At 39.9% G+C, this 21,241-nt stretch overlaps 1 protein-coding gene across 1 annotated transcript in view; it reads right to left on the reverse strand.

Annotated features, from left to right (window-relative positions):
• Positions 1-17,517: 17,517 nt before the first annotated feature.
• The window catches only part of sim2 (SIM bHLH transcription factor 2), a gene marked incomplete at its 3' end in the record, with an annotated part of 29,834 nt that continues 26,110 nt past the window's right edge, over positions 17,518-21,241 (reverse strand). The window contains exons 8-11 of the mRNA XM_080836009.1: positions 21,082-21,229; positions 20,402-20,567; positions 19,738-20,125; positions 17,518-18,209 (exon numbers count right to left, since the gene is read on the reverse strand). Coding sequence (XP_080692135.1) covers positions 17,518-18,209; positions 19,738-20,125; positions 20,402-20,567; positions 21,082-21,229 — 1,394 coding nt within the window. The remainder of the gene's footprint in view (positions 18,210-19,737; positions 20,126-20,401; positions 20,568-21,081; positions 21,230-21,241) is intronic.

The following is a 21,241-nucleotide window of genomic DNA, read 5'->3' on the forward strand; positions in this document are numbered from 1 at the left end:
TAGTGTGGGGACATATTCCCTTTCTTCACTTGGATGGGACACAGAACACTGAAGCGGTTCTAGTGTGGGGAGATATTCCCTTTCTTCACCTGGATGGGACACAGAACACTGAAGTGGTTCTAGTGTGGGGAGATATTCCCTTTCTTCACCTGTGTCCACAGGTCTCTGAAGTGGTTTCTAGTGTGGGGAGGTATTCCCTTTCTTCACCTGGATGGGACACAGGTCACTGAAGTGGTTTCTAGTGCGGGGAGATATTCCCTTTCTTCACTTGGATTGGAGTCAGGACACAGCAGCAGTATTTATCATAGCTTACTCCGTTGGCTTCCCTCAAAAATGTGAATGGCCCCTACTCTTTCTCACCACTTGAACTGACATATGGCTTAGATATTAGAATTGAGAGATGTTGATATTCTACCCCTCATCTCCGTCTCGTCCCACATCTCTCTAAGTGATGCCACTCGCTCACGCTCTACTTTAATGTTGTGCCACTGCCCTGGAGAAACTGAAACTGGAAACTGAAACTGTTTGAGACTGAAACTGGTAACTGAAATATTCAGCTAGGTATGAGGTGTTACTTATCTTAGTCCTAATGCTTGACACAGATAGAGGAAATAAAAAACACCCAACATGGGCCCATCATTTTAAAGACTGACAACGTTCTTGAATTACATTACATGAGTTGCATGGTTGAAATGTATAGAAGTGCTGATTTCATGAACATTTGTGAAGAGAGGAAACCTGTCCCCCTCTCCACCTGACGAGCAGGCTTACACACACTTCATGTCCGGGGACCGAGATGGAGGCTCCCTCTCCACCTGACGAGCAGGCTTACACACACTTCATGTCCGGGGACTGAGATGGAGGCTCCCTCTCCACCTAACGAGCAGGCTTACACACACTACATGCTCGGGGACGGAGATGGAGGCTCCCTCTCCACCTGACAAGCAGGCTTACACACACTTCATGTCCAGGGACCGAGATGGAGGCTCCCTCTCCACCTGAAGGGCAGGCTTACAAACACTTCATGTTCGGGGCCTGAGATGACCGAGTCTCCCTCTCCCACTGTTTCTCCAGATTTTGACTTCTGTTGCTTTCATTTTCATTTTGGCACAGACAAATGCATACACTTTGTGACAGTAAAAAGGTAAACCGGTTCAGTATTTTCCATTTAAATTTCAGAAGAATTTTAGATTGCACATCTAGCATTTAATTCCACAAAATTAAGAATTACCCGTTCATATGATATTCCGACTGTACTTAGTGCATATTTGTACTGTTCTGGTACTTATGTCTGTTTGGTATGTGCTAAGGATTACAATTTCTCTTCAGTGCTTAAGTGGAAAAGTGAAAAAAAAAAACCTTGGTGTTAAGAACTTGTAAATGACTCTGAATGCTGTATTGATATGTGTATGTGCTTAATAGTTTTGCATTGCTTGTTTCAAACTGAAGGGGATGTTAATTATTATTAGTTATTTAGTGTGATTAGGTTACTGGGTTTTAGAATATCCTTGAATAAATCAGTAATAGTCTTTTCTTTTCTATATGTCAACAAACTGTTTTGTGGCGTGTTGACAAAACAAATTAGAATCGTGCTATTATCCAGAATGGAATGATCCACATTTTCCCCTTTCAGTAGTTGTACATGTTATATCGAGTAGTTTTCAGCTTTCAGCAGTTGTACATGGAAGTAATAATAATAATACTTTATTTTATATAGTGCTTTTCTAGGAACTCAAAGACGCTTTACATAGGGCGAAGACCGACAAAACGACAAAAAAGAAAACAGAGGAGCAAACAAAACAAACAGAACATAGTAAAGTAAAAAAAAAAAAAAAAGCTGGAGAAGCTGTGCGGAATTAGTCATGAAAGGGTGGGAAAGGGAGAAGGGGTTAGCAGGTGAAGAGGTAAGTTTTCAGGGCTTGTTTGAATGATGATAGGGTGGGAGCCTAATGGATGTGGATGTTATATTGTGTATGGCTTTGAGTAATTACAGTGCATGAAATGCCCTGTATTGTTATTCCTAGGCTTCTTCTTCTTCTTCTTCTTCTTATTCTTGTTACCTTTTTCTGCGATTAATTCAGCCCGAACCGCTTAACGTAGAAACTTCATTCAAACTTTGTCGCGTAGGTCTTGTAAACGACACTTATGCTATGTATTTTTCACTTTTCTAAACTTTATACTTTTTAAGATATTAAAGAAAAACGAATATAAATTTCTCCCATTGACTTACATTGGGCCATTATGACATCATAATAGGGTCTTTAAACTGGCTTGCACCTGTGCTTTACTGACACCTGTGCCAAATCAAAGGACCCTCTTCTCTCTCTGTCCCTCTCAATTTAACTGTAACTAGGAACATTAAGACACCATCCATTCTCTATTTTTTTTTCTCCATCTCTCCATCTTTCTCTCTCAGTCAACTTTCTCTCACACTCAATCTCTCTTCTTCACTCCATTTTTATCTCCTTTTTTCAATATTTTCACTCTCTCTTTATCTCTTCATCCAGAGCCACTCTTGTTCACTCTTCTTTCCTTCTTCCACTCTTCTTTCCTTTCTTATTTTCTTCTTCCATTTTTCTTTCCTTCTTCCACTCTTCTTGCCTTTCTTTTTTCCTTCATCCACTCTTCTTTCCTTCTTCCACTTTTCTTTCCTTTCTTCACTCTTCTTTCCTTCTTACACTCTTCTTTCCTTTATTCTTTCCTTCTTTCACTCTTCTTTCTTTTCTTATTTCCTTCTTCCACTCTTCTTTCCTTCCTTCACTCTTCTTTCCTTTCTTCTTTCATTATTTCACTCTTCTTTCTTTTCTTCTTTCCTTCTTCCACTCTTATTTCCTTTCTTCACTCTTCTTTCTTTTCTTCTTTCCTTCTTTCACTCTTCTTTCCTTTCTTCTTTCCTTTTTCCACTCTTCTCTCCTTTCTTCACTCTTCTTTCCTTTTGTCTTTCCTTCTTCCACTCTTCTTTCCTTCTTTCACTCTTCTTTCTTTTCTTCTTCCTTTCTTAACCTTTGCATTTCATGCACTGGTATTTCCTTCAGGAAATGCATTTTCTAGTTGTACATGTTATATTGAGTATGGCTTTCAGTAATTACAGTGCATGAAATGCCCTGTATTGTTATTCCTAGGCATTTTCTTCTTCTTCTTCTTCTTCTTACCTTTTTCTGCGATTAATTCAGCCCGAACCGCTTAACGTAGAAACTTATTCAAACTTTGTCGCGTAGGCCTTGTAAAGGACACTTATGCTATGTATTTTTCACTTTTCTAAACTTAATACTTTTTAAGATATTAACCCTCTATACCCCAACGGAATTCTAGAACACTGCAGCAAAATCCCACGAAAAACAGAGAATTCCTTCATTTTTTGTTATTCTGTAAACAAACAGTTACAGTTAGAAAACAAAAGAAAAATTACAATTACAAGTTTGTTTTGTTTGAAAGGGCATAAATTCTTTGTTAATATGATATCAAATATGTATTAGTGACTTCTACAAATATTAAAATACAAATCATTACACACACCCTAAAGTTCAAATTCATAAGTTTTGAAACGTACAGCAGATGTAGTTATTATATTTAATATATTCTTAATGTTTTTTATTAGTATTTGTTATATATTTTGTAAATAAATGAATAAATATTGAAATATTAACACTACTTAACCATACAGATTACCAACATTTTTGCTAATTTGGTGGAAAACACCTAACTCTATGCCTCTTCAAAAGCATCCTGGTGCAATACATTTGTGGAGGAGGTAAAGGTGTTTGTGAGGATAAACATCCACCTGGGTATCCATCATATACCCTCTTTTCTTGACTACTGTTCATCTGATCCAGCCTTACAAGTGTCCTATGTGGCAGACACCAATGCCATGAAATAAGTATGAGGAGTTATTCAGATACCTACCCTGTTCAAACCCAGGGATAGCAGACTCTGGTAACAAGCTTCCCAAAGTGAGACCATTACAGTTTTTTCCAATCATTTTCACACTTGGTTCAATACCATGTACTCTTTCTCAAAACACTTAACACATCCAGCTGTAGACCAACTAAATGGGATACTTTTCCATTGCTTAGATCCAAAATGCAGTCAATGTTCACCACCAGCAAAATGCTGTGCAACTACAGCATTTTTTTTTTCAAGATATTTAGATACTCTGTTCAAAACAGTTAACTTTAGTTTTTTAACCAGACACAATTTAGATCACTGTAGATGGAAAGATGCTGTATTTTCAGACAAATTAAATTATACACTTGACATAAGACAGATTTAGTTTTTAGCCTACATAAATGTATATAATTTACATCTTGATTGGAATTTAGTTTACATCTTTGTTTTGTTTGTTTTGCAGCCTTGCTACCAACTACCGCTGTACAGCATTTGCGTTGAAATGTACATGTAAAATATAGATGTACTGTAGGTGTCAATGAAGACATTTTCCCACTATTACTGCTGCTTATGAAAGTCATGGGCCATCAATGAGACAAAGTGACCCAAAAAGGGAACTAAAACAAACATGTCTATCCAAAGTGATTTACACTATCATCTTTCATTGGCCAGGAATTTAACCCAGGTCAGATAGCCTACTTGTTAGCCAACAACACTAACCACTGTACCACTTATCACACCTGGCATTCTTGCCACACAAAACTTGTATGTACAAACCAACGGAAAAGTTTGTTTTTACAGTTTTTTCCAATTATTTTCACTCGTCTCAAATACCATGTACACATTCCCAGAACACTTAACCCATCGAGCATACCAGTACACTATGTGAGGGTAGTAATAGATCTAATGTCAGACTACTATAGACTACAGACTGTAATGTCAGACTACCTATACAAACACCACCACTTGTAAGCTGACAACTTTCCATCTTCAATACCGTCAGTGAGAAACCTACTATGTCCTACTGAAGCTTCCTTATGCTCATCAGGCCTCTCGCTGTTCCTCTCCCCCCATGTCCTCACTTCTCTTTGCTGCCACAGCACCCTCACTCACTTCTCTACCCTCAGATGAGGTGGAACAACTGACATCCTGACACATAAAAGAAAAAGAAAAAACTATCCTATTATTGTAAGCCATCACAGTGGAAGTCATTATTGTTTCATCCATTTTTATGTCAATTGTTTTATGCCACAACATCAGCTCAATATCCCAGTGTGTACTACATACAGACAAGCTATATCACATCTACTATAGATTTTTGTAGTAGTGATGTCCTATACCTTGGTCCTGATTTCATTGTGATTAGCTTTTCCACAGCATAAAAGCTGTACAAGCTTAAAATGTAACATCATAACATATTACTAGTTGGCTGTCGAATAATCTGCTGAATACCATTTCAATATGAGGTTTTCAATATTCAATGATGACCTTGCTATTGATTGTAGCTACTGTTGTTACCATAAGCTTACAGCTCAAAACAAATGAGGGATTTGAAATACTAGTAGAGATGAAGTTTTTTTTACTATACATGTTATTTATCTTAAACTGATCAGTTTAGTAAGTGATGAGGCTGAGTCAATAGCTGGCTATCAACCAACTCCAGACGAACTCCTCAGACTAACGTTACCTCAGTCAATGTAGATAGCTAGCAAGTAAGCTGGCAAACTGGTCATGGAAATTGAGATGACGATACAAATTGTAAGACATTTCTTCTGAAAACCAGAAAACACAGCCGACTACCCACGTCGTTTATTTGTGCAAATAATAGCTCTCACCCACAGACGCGGGTGCTTCCTTCGTAGGTTGCTACACTAAAGTCACGAATTGACCGCCATTTCCACAAGTGAGGTAACGTGAAAATTAGCTTTACTGAACGTCCCTCAAAGACCAATTATTAAATGTTACATATCTCTGCTAATAAAAGTGTCATGGCTTTACAATCTATTCAAACATCACTGATCTAGCTATGACTTTTGTCTATGTACGATGAGGCTGGTGCTATTTGTAAACCAACACTTCTCAGTTACTGCCATACGAAGACGTTACTGGCGAGTTAGCTAGTCAGAAATAAACAGGAGGATACTTATATTTCTATTTGAATACGGTTTTTTATTTCTGACTTCTCAAACAAGATCGTTACTGTCATACAAACGTGATTAGTCGTCGTCATTGGTGTACAAAAATACGGTATCATCCAGTGCAGTGTTTCCCACAGAAATTTTGGAGACTATGGGGGGGGGGGGGGGGGGGGCGCGGCGGGCGCATGTCCTCGGGGGGGGGGGGGACATGCGCCGACAACTTTTTCGGGGGGATAAGCCCCTACATAAAACCTATTATTTTTCCTGTGACCCAGCAAAACTAGGGGGGTCTAAATCATAAGATTTTTTAAATAACCTTTTAAATAGTGTCCTCTAGTGGGTTTTAGGAGATAAATTAACAAATTGAGATTTAAAATATGGCACAAATATAAACATATTGAAGACATCTGCTGAGATTTTGTTTGGGATTTGTGTGAAGCAAGAGCACCCTGACCCGGGAGAGAAAGCTTAGGAACAGCTACTACACTTTGCCTCCACATATTAATGTGAGGCCTCCTTCTCTGCAATGACTGATCAAAACAAAGCAGCGAAACAGACTGTGCCTGGAGAAGAGCTTGGTATCAGCAGTTGCCTCCCTTTGTTTTAGGAAGAGAAATTAACAAATGTAGATTTAAAATATGGCACAAAAATAAACATATTGAAGACTATAATGGTCTAAAGGTGCTCATTATAGTTAATGTCAGATATCCTCTGTTCAATTTTCAAACTCTCCCTCACTATATTACTTTTTTGATCGAGCAATATTCCATGACACCTGATACGATGCCAACGTGACCGTTTCAGAGTACTTAGCCGAGTCTGTTTCTCTGACTGATGTATCAACGAATGTACCTTGTGCTTGCCCAGCTCTGCTTTTAGGAACTCCTGGGCTATGTTAGCATCCAAGTTCAAGGCTTTAAAATGCGACCGTCACGTCTGCATATTAAGCAAAGGGGTTTTCCATTTCGCTCCGCAAATAATCCTCCCATTCAGGCAAGAACGCCCGGTGTTCATATTCATACATTCGTTTAGCTCTACGCTTTGCTGGATCCATGGCATTCTTTCAGTAGCTACAGCTAGTCTGGCTAGTAACTCTCTGAGACTGCGTGCACACATTAGAATGTTTCACTTTGGAACATTAACGTTACTTGAAGACATCTCTCAAGATCGAGTGATGACAAAATATACATTAATAAATACCCCCATTCAAATCGGACAGCTTTTTGTCTGTATTTCCAAATATATTGGCCGGCAACTACTAACTGCTATCTTATCTTCAAACAGAAAGTAACTTGTGCGCATCGGGGCAGAAGTCCGCCTTGCGCATACAGAGAGCAGAGGACAATTGTAAACGCGCGATCATCTAGTGACAAAAATGACATGCCGTTGTGCAAATAAGATAAATAACACAAAGCTATTTATTGTGTTTAATAAAATAACAAGCTATAGAGTATAGACCTGTTCTATAGGAAAGGTATCCTTAACTGACTTCCGTTGTGATCTGGCGCTTTATAGAAAATTAAATTGAGCAAAGTTAACTTGACCTTTCAGGGGGGGTGCCGTTGGGGGGCGGGGCGCCCCCCTTATACAATGGTAGGGGAAACACTAACATATCTCAACAGTGTTTTGTTTTCGGCACAGTCGCAGGCAGACAGCCGAACTTCGTGCTTTCATGCAATCCCAATGAGAGCGACACGAACTTCGTCTGAGCAAAAAAAAAAAAAAAAAAAACTTCATGTGCACGCATGAGACTATGGCGGACGAAATTAGACTATGGCGGTGCGCCATAGTCTCGTCAATGTGTGGGAAACACTGCAGTGAGAACAGATGTAGACGTCTCTGATTTCTAGCCTTTACTCCAACAGACACTGTAATCTTCAGGCGATCTGTCAGTAGCCAGGTTAAATTAGCAAATACTTAAAAAAAGCCAACGACAGCATATCCCGTTTCCGGTTTCAAAATAAAAGTAAGAAGTTAATCTATCCATTAGCGGTGTATTTTTTCATATATTAATGTTGTAGTATTAACACCGTGTCTTTAAAAGTTACGGCCGTCGACGGCCGCTATGGGATTCTACAAGAAGGCCGTCCACGGCCGCTATGGGATCTAGAGGGTTAAATAAAAACGAATCTAAATTTTCCCATTGACTTACATTGGGCCATTATGACATCATAATAGGGTCTTTAAACTGGCTTGCACCTGTGCTTCACTGACAGCTGCACCAAATCAAAGGAACCTCTTCTCTGTCCCTCTCAATTTAACTGTAACTAGGAACATTAAGACACCTTCCATTCTCTACTTTTTTTTCTCTCCATCTCTCCATCTTTCTCTCTATCCCTCTCAGTCTACTTTCTCTCACACTCAATCTCTCTTCTTCACTCCATTTTTATCTCCTTTTTTCAATATTTTCACTCTCTTTTTCTCTTCCACTCTTCTTTCCTTCTTCCACTCTTCTTTCCTTTCTTCTTTCCTTCTTCCACTCTTCTTTCACTTTTCTTTCCTTTCTTCACTCTCCTTTCTTATTTCCTTCTTTCACTCTTCTTTCCTTTCTTCTTTCCTTCTTCAACTATTATTTCCTTCTTTCACTCTTCTTTCCTTTCTTCACTCTTCTTTCTTTTCTTCTTCCACTCTTCTTTCCTTTCTTCACTCTTCTTTCTTTTCTTCTTTCATTATTTCACTCTTCTTTCCTTCATCCTCTCTTCTCTCCTTTCTTCACTCTTCTTTCCTTTCTTCTTTCCATCTTCCACTCTTCTTTCCTTTCTTATTTCCTTCTTTCACTCTTCTTTCTTTTCTTCTTCCTTTCCTAACTTTTGCATTTCATGCACTGGTATTTCCTTCAGGAAAGGCATTTTCTAGTTGTACATGTTATATTGAGTATGGCTTTCAGTAGTTGGACATGTTATATTGAGTATGGCTTTCAGTAGTTGTACATGTTATATTGAGTATGGCTTTCAGTAATTACAGTGCATGAAATGCCCTGTTATTCCTAGGCTTCTTCTTCTTATTACAGTGCATGAAATGCCCTGTATTGTTATTCCTAGGCTTCTTCTTCTTCTTCTTCTTCTTATTCTTGTTACCTTTTTCTGCGATTAATTCAGCCCGAACCGCTTAACGTAGAAACTTCATTCAAACTTTGTCGCGTAGGTCTTGTAAACGACACTTATGCTATGTATTTTTCACTTTTCTAAACTTTATACTTTTTAAGATATTAAAGAAAAACGAATATAAATTTCTCCCATTGACTTACATTGGGCCATTATGACATCATAATAGGGTCTTTAAACTGGCTTGCACCTGTGCTTTACTGACACCTGTGCCAAATCAAAGGAACCTCTTGTCTCTCTGTCCCACTCAATTTAACTGTAACTAGGAACATTAAGACACCATCCATTCTCTATTTTTTTTTTCTCTCCATCTCTCCATCTTTCTCTCTCAGTCAACTTTCTCTCACACTCAATCTCTCTTCTTCACTCCATTTTTATCTCCTTTTTTCAATATTTTCACTCTCTCTTTATCTCTTCATCCAGAGCCACTCTTGTTCACTCTTCTTTCCTTCTTCCACTCTTCTTTCCTTTCTTATTTTCTTCTTCCATTTTTCTTTCCTTCTTCCACTCTTCTTGCCTTTCTTTTTTCCTTCATCCACTCTTCTTTCCTTCTTCCACTTTTCTTTCCTTTCTTCACTCTTCTTTCCTTCTTACACTCTTCTTTCCTTTATTCTTTCCTTCTTTCACTCTTCTTTCTTTTCTTATTTCCTTCTTACACTCTTCTTTCCTTCCTTCACTCTTCTTTCCTTTCTTCTTTCATTATTTCACTCTTCTTTCTTTTCTTCTTTCCTTCTTACACTCTTCTTTCCTTTCTTCACTCTTCTTTCTTTTCTTCTTTCCTTCTTTCACTCTTCTTTCCTTTCTTATTTTCTTCTTCCATTTTTCTTTCCTTCTTCCACTCTTCTTGCCTTTCTTTTTTCCTTCATCCACTCTTCTTTCCTTCTTCCACTTTTCTTTCCTTTCTTCACTCTTCTTTCCTTCTTACACTCTTCTTTCCTTTATTCTTTCCTTCTTTCACTCTTCTTTCTTTTCTTATTTCCTTCTTCCACTCTTCTTTCTTTTCTTCTTTCCTTCTTCCACTCTTCTTTCCTTTCTTCACTCTTCTTTCTTTTCTTCTTTCCTTCTTTCACTCTTCTTTCCTTTCTTCTTTCCTTCTTCCACTCTTCTCTCCTTTCTTCACTCTTCTTTCCTTTTGTCTTTCCTTCTTCCACTCTTCTTTCCTTTCTTCTTTCCTTCTTTCACTCTTCTTTCTTTTCTTCTTCCTTTCTTAACCTTTGCATTTCATGCACTGGTATTTCCTTCAGGAAATGCATTTTCTAGTTATTCTTCTCACCTTTTTCTGCGATTAATTCAGCCCGAACCGCTTAACGTAGAAACTTCATTCAAACTTTGTCGCGTAGGTCTTGTAAAGGACACTTATGCTATGTATTTTTCACTTTTCTAAACTCTATACTTTTTAAGATAATAAATAAAAACGAATCTAAATTTTCCCATTGACTTACATTGGGCCATTATGACATCATAATAGGGTCTTTAAACTGGCTTGCACCTGTGCTTCACTGACACCTGTGCCAAATCAAAGGAACCTCTTCTCTGTCCCTCTCAATTTAACTGTAACTTGGAACATTAAGATAGCCTGGCCGTTACCAGACTGTGACTCCATTTCATTCCGTCAGTCAGTCTGGGCCAACCCAATGCATTTTGGTTTCCGAGATGGGCGGGTGCTTATCTTGAGGTTTAAAATCATTGGAGTTCCCTTAACCAATCAGCAACGTTTGGTAATGACGTTTGCTGTGCGACGTAGTTCTTGAACTTCGAGGAACAAATGTAACTTTGACAAATAAGATCTACGTAATAATAGCAGTTAAATACAACACTATGCAGACTCACCATTTGTACGTGACATGAGCCTCATCCACGACAACACCAACAAGGTTTTGTTGGTAAATGGTCGTGTTCAGCATCCTTCGCCACTTCGAATTTAGGAGCCAAGCTTCGGGACTTCCAAAAACAAGCGAGAAATGACCGTCGCGGATCTTTCGCTCGTCGTCAACACCGAGTTGACCGGCACGTATTCCAAGTTTACCGGCCTCTCTAACCTGGTCTTCCATAAGTGCAACGAGGGGGGACACAACCACAGTAACAGCATTCGGTCTTCCCAGTCTCTCCATTACTAGGGGGACCATCTGGTAGATTAAACTCTTCCCAAAGCCAGTTGGGAGAAGAGCTACGACGTCCTTTCTCATCATAAAACTTACAAGACAATCCTCTTGTTCTCCTTTTAATTGTCTGATGTTCTCGAGAGTTGAGACAACTTCTCCGATAGCTTTTCGTGTCTCTTCCTCCGTAGCCATTTTTGCTATACTGTTAAACTACAAACTCGGCTGGACTACATGCAACTCGGCAAGGCGAGTTTTGCGTCACAGCTCTGAACTGTTCGCTGATTGGTCCGGCAAAATTTTGAGTTCTGGAAACGATTGTCAATGGGGCTGGGCCAGACTGAGTATGAGCTTGAAATCAATTCAGGCGGAAATACGTAGGCTGGTGTCACCAGGCTAACATTAAGACACCTTCCATTCTCTACTTTCTTTTCTCTCCATCTCTCCATCTTTCTCTCTATCCCTCTCAGTCTACTTTCTCTCACACTCAATCTCTCTTCTTCACTCCATTTTTATCTCCTTTTTTCAATATTTTCACTCTCTTTTTCTCTTTCACTCTTGTTCACTCTTCTTTCCTTCTTCCACTCTTCTTTCCTTTCTTCTTTCCTTCTTCCACTCTTCTTTCCTTCTTTCACTTTTCTTTCCTTTCTTCACTCTCCTTTCTTCTTTCCTTCTTTCACTCTTCTTTCCTTTCTTCTTTCCTTCTTCAACTATTATTTCCTTCTTTCACTCTTCTTTCCTTTCTTCACTCTTCTTTCTTTTCTTCTTCCACTCTTCTTTCCTTTCTTCACTCTTCTTTCCTTCTTTCACTCTTCTTTCCTTCATCCTCTCATCTCTCCTTTCTTCACTCTTCTTTCCTTTCTTCTTTCCTTCTTCCACTCTTCTTTCCTTTCTTCTTTCCTTATTTCACTCTTCTTTCTTTTCTTCTTCCTTTCCTAACTTTTGCATTTCATGCACTGGTATTTCCTTCAGGAAATGCATTTTCTAGTTGTACATGTTATATTGAGTATGGCTTTCAGTAATTACAGTGCATGAAATGCCCTGTATTGTTATTCCTAGGCTTCTTCTTCTTATTCTTGTTACCTTTTTCTGCGATTAATTCAGCCCGAACCGCTTAACGTAGAAACTTCATTCAAACTTTGTCGCGTAGGTCTTGTAAAGGACACTTATGCTATGTATTTTTCACTTTTCTAAACTTTATACTTTTTAAGTTATTAAAGAAAAACGAATCTAAATTTTCCCATTGACTTACATTGGGCCATTATGACATCATAATAGGGTCTTTAAACTGGCTTGCACCTGTGCTTCACTGACAGCTGCGCCAAATCAAAGGAACCTCTTCTCTGTCCCTCTCAATTTAACTGTAACTAGGAACATTAAGACACCTTCCATTCTCTACTTTTTTTCTCTCCATCTCTCCATCTTTCTCTCTATCCCTCTCAGTCTACTTTCTCTCACACTCAATCTCTCTTCTTCACTCCATTTTTATCTCCTTTTTTCAATATTTTCACTCTTTTTCTCTTTCACTCTTCTTTCCTTCTTCCACTCATCTTTCCTTCTTCCACTCTTCTTTCCTTCTTTCACTTTTCTTTCCTTTCTTCACTCCTTTCTTCTTTCCTTCTTTCACTCTTCTTTCCTTTTCTTCTTTCCTTCTTCAACTATTATTTCCTTCTTTCACTCTTCTTTCCTTTCTTCACTCTTCTTTCTTTTCTTCTTCCACTCTTCTTTCCTTTCTTATTTCCTTCTTCCACTCTTCTTTCCTTCTTTCACTTTTCTTTCCTTTCTTCACTCTCCTTTCTTCTTTCCTTCTTTCACTCTTCTTTCCTTTCTTCTTTCCTTCTTCAACTACTATTTCCTTCTTTCACTCTTCTTTCCTTTCTTCACTCTTCTTTCTTTTCTTCTTCCACTCTTCTTTCCTTTCTTCACTCTTCTTTCTTTTCTTCTTTCCTTTTTTCACTCTTCTTTCCTTCATCCTCTCTTCTCTCCTTTCTTCACTCTTCTTTCCTTTCTTCTTTCCTTCTTCCACTCTTCTTTCCTTTCTTCTTTCCTTCTTTCACTCTTCTTTCCTTTCTTCACTCTTCTTTCTTTTCTTCTTCCACTCTTCTTTCCTTTCTTCACTCTTCTTTCTTTTCTTCTTTCCTTCTTTCACTCTTTTTTCCTTCATCCTCTCTTCTCTCCTTTCTTCACTCTTCTTTCCTTTCTTCTTTCCTTCTTCCACTCTTCTTTCCTTTCTTATTTCCTTCTTTCACTATTCTTTCTTTTCTTCTTCCTTTCCTAACTTTTGCATTTCATGCACTGGTATTTCCTTCAGGAAATGCATTTTCTAGTTGTACATGTTATATTGAGTATGGCTTTCAGTAATTGTACATGTTATATTGAGTATGGCTTTCAGTAATTACAGTGCATGAAATGCCCTGTATTGTTATTCCTAGGCTTCTTCATCTTATTACAGTGCATGAGATGCCCTGTATTGTTATTCCTAGGCATTTTCTTCTTCTTCTTCTTCTTCTTACCTTTTTCTGCGATTAATTCAGCTCGAACCGCTTAACTTACAAACTTCGTTCAAACTTTGTCGCGTAGGTCTTGTGAAGGACACTTATGCTATGTATTTTTCACTTTTCTAAACTTTATACTTTTTAAGATATTAAAGAACATTTTCCCATTGACATACATTGGGCCATTATGACATCATAATAGGTTCTTTAAGCTGGCTTGCACCTGTGCTTCACTGACACCTGCGTCAAATTCAAGGAACCTCTTCTCTCTGTCCCTCTCAATTTAACTGTAACTAGGAACATTAAGATCCCTTCCATTCTCTTCTTTTTTTTCTCCATTTTTCTCTCCATCCCTCTCACTCTACCTTCTCTCACACTCCATCTCTCTTCTTCACTTTATTTTATCTCCTTTTTTCAATATTTTCACTCTCTTTATCTCTTTATACAGAGCACTCTTGTTCACCTTTTTCTTTCCTTCTTTCACTCTTCTTTCCTTCTTTCACTCTTTTGTCTTCTCTTCTTTCCTTCTTTCACTCTTCATTCTTTTCTTCTTTCCTTCTTCCACTCTTCTTTCCTTCTATCACTCTTCATTCCTTTCTTCTTTCCTTCTTCCACTCTTCTTTCCTTCTTTCACTCTTCTTTCCTTCTTCAACTCTTCTTTTCTTTTTTCTATCCTTCTTTCACTCTTCTTTCTTTTCTTCTTTCCTTCTTCCACTCTTCTTTCCTTTTTTTCACTATTCTTTCTTTTCTCCTTTCCTTCTTTCACTCTTCTTTCCTTCGTCCACTCTTCTTTCCTTTTTTCACTCTTCTTTCTTTTCTTCTTTCCTTCTTTTTATCTTATTTCCTTGTTTCGCTCCTTCTTTCACTCTTCTTTCTTTTCTTCTTCCTTTCTTAACTTTTGCATTTCATGCACTGGTATTTCCTTCAGGAAATCCATTTTCTAGTTGTACATGTTATATTGAGTATGGCTTTCAGTAGTTGTACATGTTATATAGAGGATGGCTTTCAGTAGTTGTACATGTTATATTGAGTATGGCTTTCAGTAGATGTACATGTTATATTGAGTATGGCTTTCAGTAGTTGTACATGTTATATTGAGTATGGCTTTCAGTAGATGTACATGTTATATTGAGTATGGCTTTCAGTAGTTGTACATGTTATATTGAGTATGGCTTTCAGTAGTTGTACATGTTATATTGAGTATGGCTTTCAGTAGATGTACATGTTATATTGAGTATGGCTTTCAGTAGTTGTACATGTTATATTGAGTATGGCTTTCAGTAGTTGTACATGTTATATTGAGTGGCTTTCCGTAGTTGTACATGTTATATTGAGTATGGCTTTCCGTAGTTGTACATGTTATATTGAGTATGGCTTTCAGTAGTTGTACATGTTATATTGTGTATGGCTTTCAGTAGTTGTGCATGTTATATTGAGTATGGCTTTCAGTAATTGTACATGTTATATTGAGTATGGCTTTCAGTAGTTGTACATGTTATATTGTGTGTGGCTTTCAGTAGTTGTGCATGTTATATGGTGTATGGCTTTCAGTAGTTGTGCATGTTATATTGAGTATGGCTTTCAGTAGTTGTACATGTTATATTGTGTCTTGCTTTCAGTAGTTGTGCATGTTGTATTGAGTATGGCTTTCAGTAGTTGTACATGTTATATTGTGTATTGCTTTCAGTAGTTGTGCATGTTGTATTGAGTATGGCTTTGCAGGTTAAAAACATGTTGTTTCCTAGGTCCAGCATTACGCAGCATGCGTTAGGGAGCAGGTGATCCGACCCCTTTCTTCCCTTCCCCTGGGCTCCATGGCCCTGTGGGGGTGATGAGGTGTGGGAGAGGGCTGCGGTGCAGGGGGACGGGGGCCGGGTGCGGCGTGAGGGCTGGGGCGGGGAGGCGGAGAGGCCATTTCCTGCGCTGCCTGGGGCTCATCCGTGCCTGTGAGAGGACACCTCATTTGTCTTCAGCACCTTAGGCTCTCGGCTCATCTCTGCCAGATGAGGTGAAAATATGCCTATAGACGTTGCAAGCTGGATGAAGCCTTCACCTCATTATGAGTTATTCCCTCATCCTCAGGAGTTGTAACTGCAGTATGGGCTCTTAGTTTTCATACCCAGCACCAGATTTGACTGTTTAGAACAGCTCATATTTGAATAGCAGACACAGTTTTGGCTTAGGGAATAGTAGTCTATGTGCCTAGATATCAGGCATGGGTTTGAGCGCTCTGAACACTTCCTCCCATCCTCCCCATGTTTAACTAGCAGGAAAGGAATGGATAGACACTTTGCTGTGTGGACTGTGTGCTTGGGAACAGATATCTGTGCATGCAAGGGATTGGAGTGATGCCTCTTAGCCACTCTTTTTGAACACTGAAGCAGTGGGAAAGATCATTAAGCAAATAGCTTACCTTGGATCCATAAACGGTGCCCTCTCAGTATCCTATTAAACAATTTCTGTGGAAGGTCTCGCGGGTCAAAGGAATCTATCCTTTTTAATATTGGCTGCATAATACCACATCTCAATCTGGCCTCCCCAGAGACTGGCAGGACTGCACCAAGGAGCCCTTTGGCTCACCTTCAGAATAATTAGTTTTCTCTAGAAAATGGAGGCCTTATTGTTTTCGTAAGCAAACATGAAGCACTACTTTCTCCTCATAGTGTTCGGCACTAGTATAACGTGGGACCTACAGGATTTAAGTTTTTTTCGGATACTAAGAAGAAGAAAGAGTAGTAAGTAGTAGGTGTGCTCCCTCACACTAATGCTGCCTTTCATGGCTCACGAGGTCATAGGCCTAACATGCTCTAGATGAAGCCTCGGATCATCGTGTCTAGGATGGAGACAAAATTACCAGATAAATGAAAAAAGCCAGAACTGTACACATGGAGTGAAAATGTGAAAAATTGTACAGACTTGATAGCCATTTCACATATTTATTCCAGTTTAAAGCAAAGTACTCCTTTAAATTTCAAGTTCTCAGAGAAAATGAATGCTTTATTTAGACACGAGACAATTGTTTTGCATTATAAATAAGAAAATTGCTATGTGTTTAACAAGAATAAATACACACGTTACCTTTACTGCATTGAGAAAGACTTAAACTTGAATGACCAACTTAAGTCTTGTTAATTTGAAGCATTAAGAGAGCTGGTTGTTAGGCAACAAGAGATCCTTATCCAGCCCCCTGTTGACACCCTGTATCATCATCATGGCAGGGAATTGTAGTGTTGTTCGGTGTCCTTGTTTGTACATTTCACCCCGTGGTATAACTGACCATTATTTTACTGGCCTTTTATTCACTCATTTCTCCAGGCAACCGCGTCAGACCCTTTTGAAGATTTATTTCCACTGTGTTGGGAGGTTTTAAAGAACCAGACAAATACATTTTAAGCTTGCAGTGTGAACTGAATTTAGAAATGTATTTAAATCATGCAAAATTATGGTAAAAAAAAAAAAAAAAACCTAAAGCAATATAAATGTTTTAAGATAAGATACAGCCCATCATGGAGTATGGACTCAATTTGTGATTAGAAATTTGACCAAATTTGCAATTCTGTACAAAAGCAGATTTTGACTACAATTTGCTGACACATTTCATATGCCAGCTCGAAAGTATGAAAAAATATATATTCAATAAACCTGAAATTGCATGCTGCCCCTTGCAAGAGTCTCATCTGTGTGTATGTGGGTTTAAGGTGTCAGTCAGATGCTGAAAGCAATGAGGGTCTCTCTCGCTCTCTCTCTCTCGCTCTCTCTCAGTGTCCTGCGGTGTGCCCTTTGACCCCTGGGCCTGTTACCTCTCGTTGGTGATGATGACAGATGTGCCGATGTAATGAGGGATCTCCCTGTGGCTCTCCGGTGAAGAGCTTGAGGCTGGGCTTTGGCTTCTGTAGAGGTAAGGGTTGATCTCTTCCCCTCTGTAGTTGTAATTGTCCGTTAAATGGCCCAGTGTGTACGCTGGTCCTTGGAAGGAGCTGTGTTTGGCTAGAACATGGTGGAGGTTCAGAGACACATAGGGGGTCTGGCCACCCAGGCCCATCCCCATTAGCATCCCCTTCTCTGCTCCACACTGTTCCACCAGCTTAGGGGTCTCCCGGTCCCCCCCGCTGCTGTCCACATGCTCCAGGCCGGGGTGGTCTGAGTGGTGCGGGTAGGAGGATTCCATCATGCACAGCCTCCTCCTCTGCTCCAGCATCACCTGCATGGGGAGGTGCTGGCCCAGGCCGTGGAGGGGGCGAGCCTGTTCACAGCTGGCCTTGGCAAGCATGGCGCCGCTGAACATGGCGCACGGATTAACCCTCTCTGCAACGCCCAGAGAATCCTTGGGGTCTCGACTAAAGGACATCTTGCTGTCTTCTTTCGTCACGTGCTGAGGGTTTTTTTCATACGGCTCCTCCTTGAACCCACTGTTAGGTCTGGACGTGGAGCAGCTGGAAAAGCCCTCATGAATTGGTTCACTGATGTATCTTCTGCTCGCTGTTGGCCCTGCAGTTGAAAATGATATGGGACATTAAAGCAACTGAATTGTAACTGGTGACATCAGGGAAAGTATGTGCTGAGTGATGCAGCAGACACAGAGTTACAGCTCCCTCAGCACAGAACTCTGTTCATTTTCTAGTAAAACTTGCAAACCCTAAACAGAAGCGAGCTAATGAGACATTATCCACATAATCGTTTACAAAAGCTTTTATACCTCACACTGACTTGTGTATGAAGTGTTTGCCATCTTTTTAATGTGTATACTGTATATGTGTGAATTGGCTTTCATGTTCTACTTGGCACAAACACATTGGCAGTTAAATCACTTGCACAGGCTCTGGGACCGTTCTTCACTCATCACAGAAGCTCAAACTACCTTCATGATTGGGGCTCTCGATTTACATTGGGCTTCATACAACAGCTACCACCATGTTTGGGGCTCTCCATTTAGATTGGGCTTCATCCAAAAGCTTATTTTCTGTTTGGGGCTCTCGTTTTAGATTGGGCTTCATACAACAGCTACCACCATATTTGGGGCTCTCAATTTAGATTATTGCTTCATACAACAGCTTATTTTCTGTTTGGGGCTATCGATTTAGATTGGGCTTCGTACAACAGTTATTTTTGAGGCTGGACATTCTGAAGAAAGGAATGTCTAATAGACTTAATAAATGCACAGTGCCTACAGGGCTTTGAGTGTGAGTATAAATCAGTAGATGGAGAGCAGTGTTGAGTTTTAGTTCCCCATGTGTGTTGAGTTTCCTCCTCCTCCTCTTCCTCACCAACACACAATAAACATCTTAGGCTTAAAGGTACCTCTTATAATCGGCCATTGAGTCAAACAGATCTTCCATAAAACATACCCAAATCACCATGTAAGGAAAATCATTCTTTTAGCAAATTCTTGAAAATGTCCATATCAATTGTTAATATAAGACTACTCATCATTATGCCAAGAAAATGAAGAAAATAACAACACAATCACATATCACAAATACTGTCACACAAGAGAACTTCAGAGAACTTCTGTTAGCTTCACAGGATGACATACCATGACCTACCTCCTTACTTCAACAGGTAAGCAATGTTACGACCCTGGCGGGTCTAGGCCCCGCACCATGATATTGGCATGCCTGTTCTGTCTCTGTCATTACAACAGGTGATTGGAAACAGGTGGACCCCATGATTGGATGGGCTACAAAAAGCCCTGATGAGTCTGCAGTCGAGAGAGCGTTGGATTGGTCGTGAGCTGTGAATGGGTCGTTTGATGTTGGTTATCGTTGGATTTGGATAGTGATTGGATTTGGGATCGTTGGTTTTGTATTATCGTCGTTGTTTGTTTTGTATTATCATTTAACTGACTTAATTTAACTGACTAACTGACTATAACTGTAACCTTTAATAAATAACTTATATTATATGATTATTATAAATTCTGCGTGGCCTCCCCTTTATGTTTCGTTCATTGAGCCGTGATCGTTACAGCAAGCATGTGTCAAATCTCTGGACAGACGAGGACCCATTTTGGACGTACCTGCATATGTGCTGTTGCAGGGCCCCGGGGAGGGACTCAAGGTGTGGTTGTGGTGGCTCTTCATGGAGTGGGATGAACAAGGGTTGGTGCAGCTCCAGTGGCCATCAGCGCGGGTCTGCAGGGAACTCAATAACTGGCGCGTGGTCTGGCCTGCCGAGCTCTGGGCTGGACGCAGCTTCCTGACCGCAAATGCGGGGCTGTCCGAGGGAAAGTGCCCATAGGGGTAAGGGAGCGGAAGGCCATAGGTGGGAGCACACAGCACCTCCGCAGCCTCGGACACGGAGCTCTGCTCCTGGCAGGAGACGAGGCTGTATGGGGGACTCTCCTTCCAGCTGCCAGCCTGAGAGGAGCACTCCAGTTTGGAGTCAGAATGGAAAGATTGATTTGGCTAAGAGAAGAGAAGAAAGGAGAAGAAAACAACAATCACTGATGGCTTCTCTTATCTGAGTACAAAGTACAAATAAAGTTGCCTTCTGGAGAAAATAATACTGTAATGTACGTATGTATGTGGCAACTGTGCTTCAGTGAACAGCATAATAGAACAATACAAGTCCATTCAGTACTCATTAATTAGCGCTTGTCCATCAAAAAAATGTTTGCTGACATGCTTACTCTTGGTACAAAATGAACATGACATCAGACATCTGAGGAGAGGGAATCTAACCTGAGGGTAAGGAGACATCTTCAGCTTGGCTTTGATCTTGACTGCTTTGGTTTTGAGCTGTTTCCGGGAGTCCTGTGAGGATGTGAGCGTGCTCTTGTAGGTGACTGCTGGTTTGATGGCCCTGGTCTGGTCCTGGGAGAGCTGGAGGTCTTTATATTCAATCTCTCTGTGAAAGCCCACATACAGAACATCCTAATCATGACAACAGTATGGGAAAGCATGGCATACATCCCTGGTGAACACCCTGCCTACTGATGTGTATACTAGCTTCAAGAGAAACCAACCAAGAAGCTAGTGAGATGAAGAAGATGAAAGATGACTATGCACCTGTGATAATACCGACACTCACGTTAACACATAAAGATTAAAGATGACTATGCACCTGTGTTAATACCAAAACTCACGTTAACACATAAAGATGAAAAGAGGACTATGCACCTGTGTTAATACCAACACTCACGTTAACACATAAAGATGAAAGATGACTATGCACCTGTGTTAATACCAACACTCACGTTAACACATAAAGATGAAAGATGACTATGCACCTGTGTTAATACCAACACTCACGTTAACACATAAAGATGAAAGATGACTATGCACCTGTGTAAATACCAACACTCACGTTAACACATAAAGATGAAAGATGACTATGCACCTGTGTTAATACCAACACTCACGTTAACACGTAGTTGACACTGACGATGCAGTGGGGCCGTGACGAGCGGCTGTTGTGTACAATAGTGGCATAGCTCTGCACCCACACCCATCCTCCATGTTTGGAAAGCATCCGGTAGTACTTGGTGGTGACTTGTCCTTTCACCAGCACTGTCAAAGAGA

Source organism: Sprattus sprattus (assembly GCF_963457725.1).
Source record: "Sprattus sprattus genome assembly, chromosome: 1".
NCBI classification, from domain to species: domain Eukaryota; kingdom Metazoa; phylum Chordata; class Actinopteri; order Clupeiformes; family Clupeidae; genus Sprattus; species Sprattus sprattus.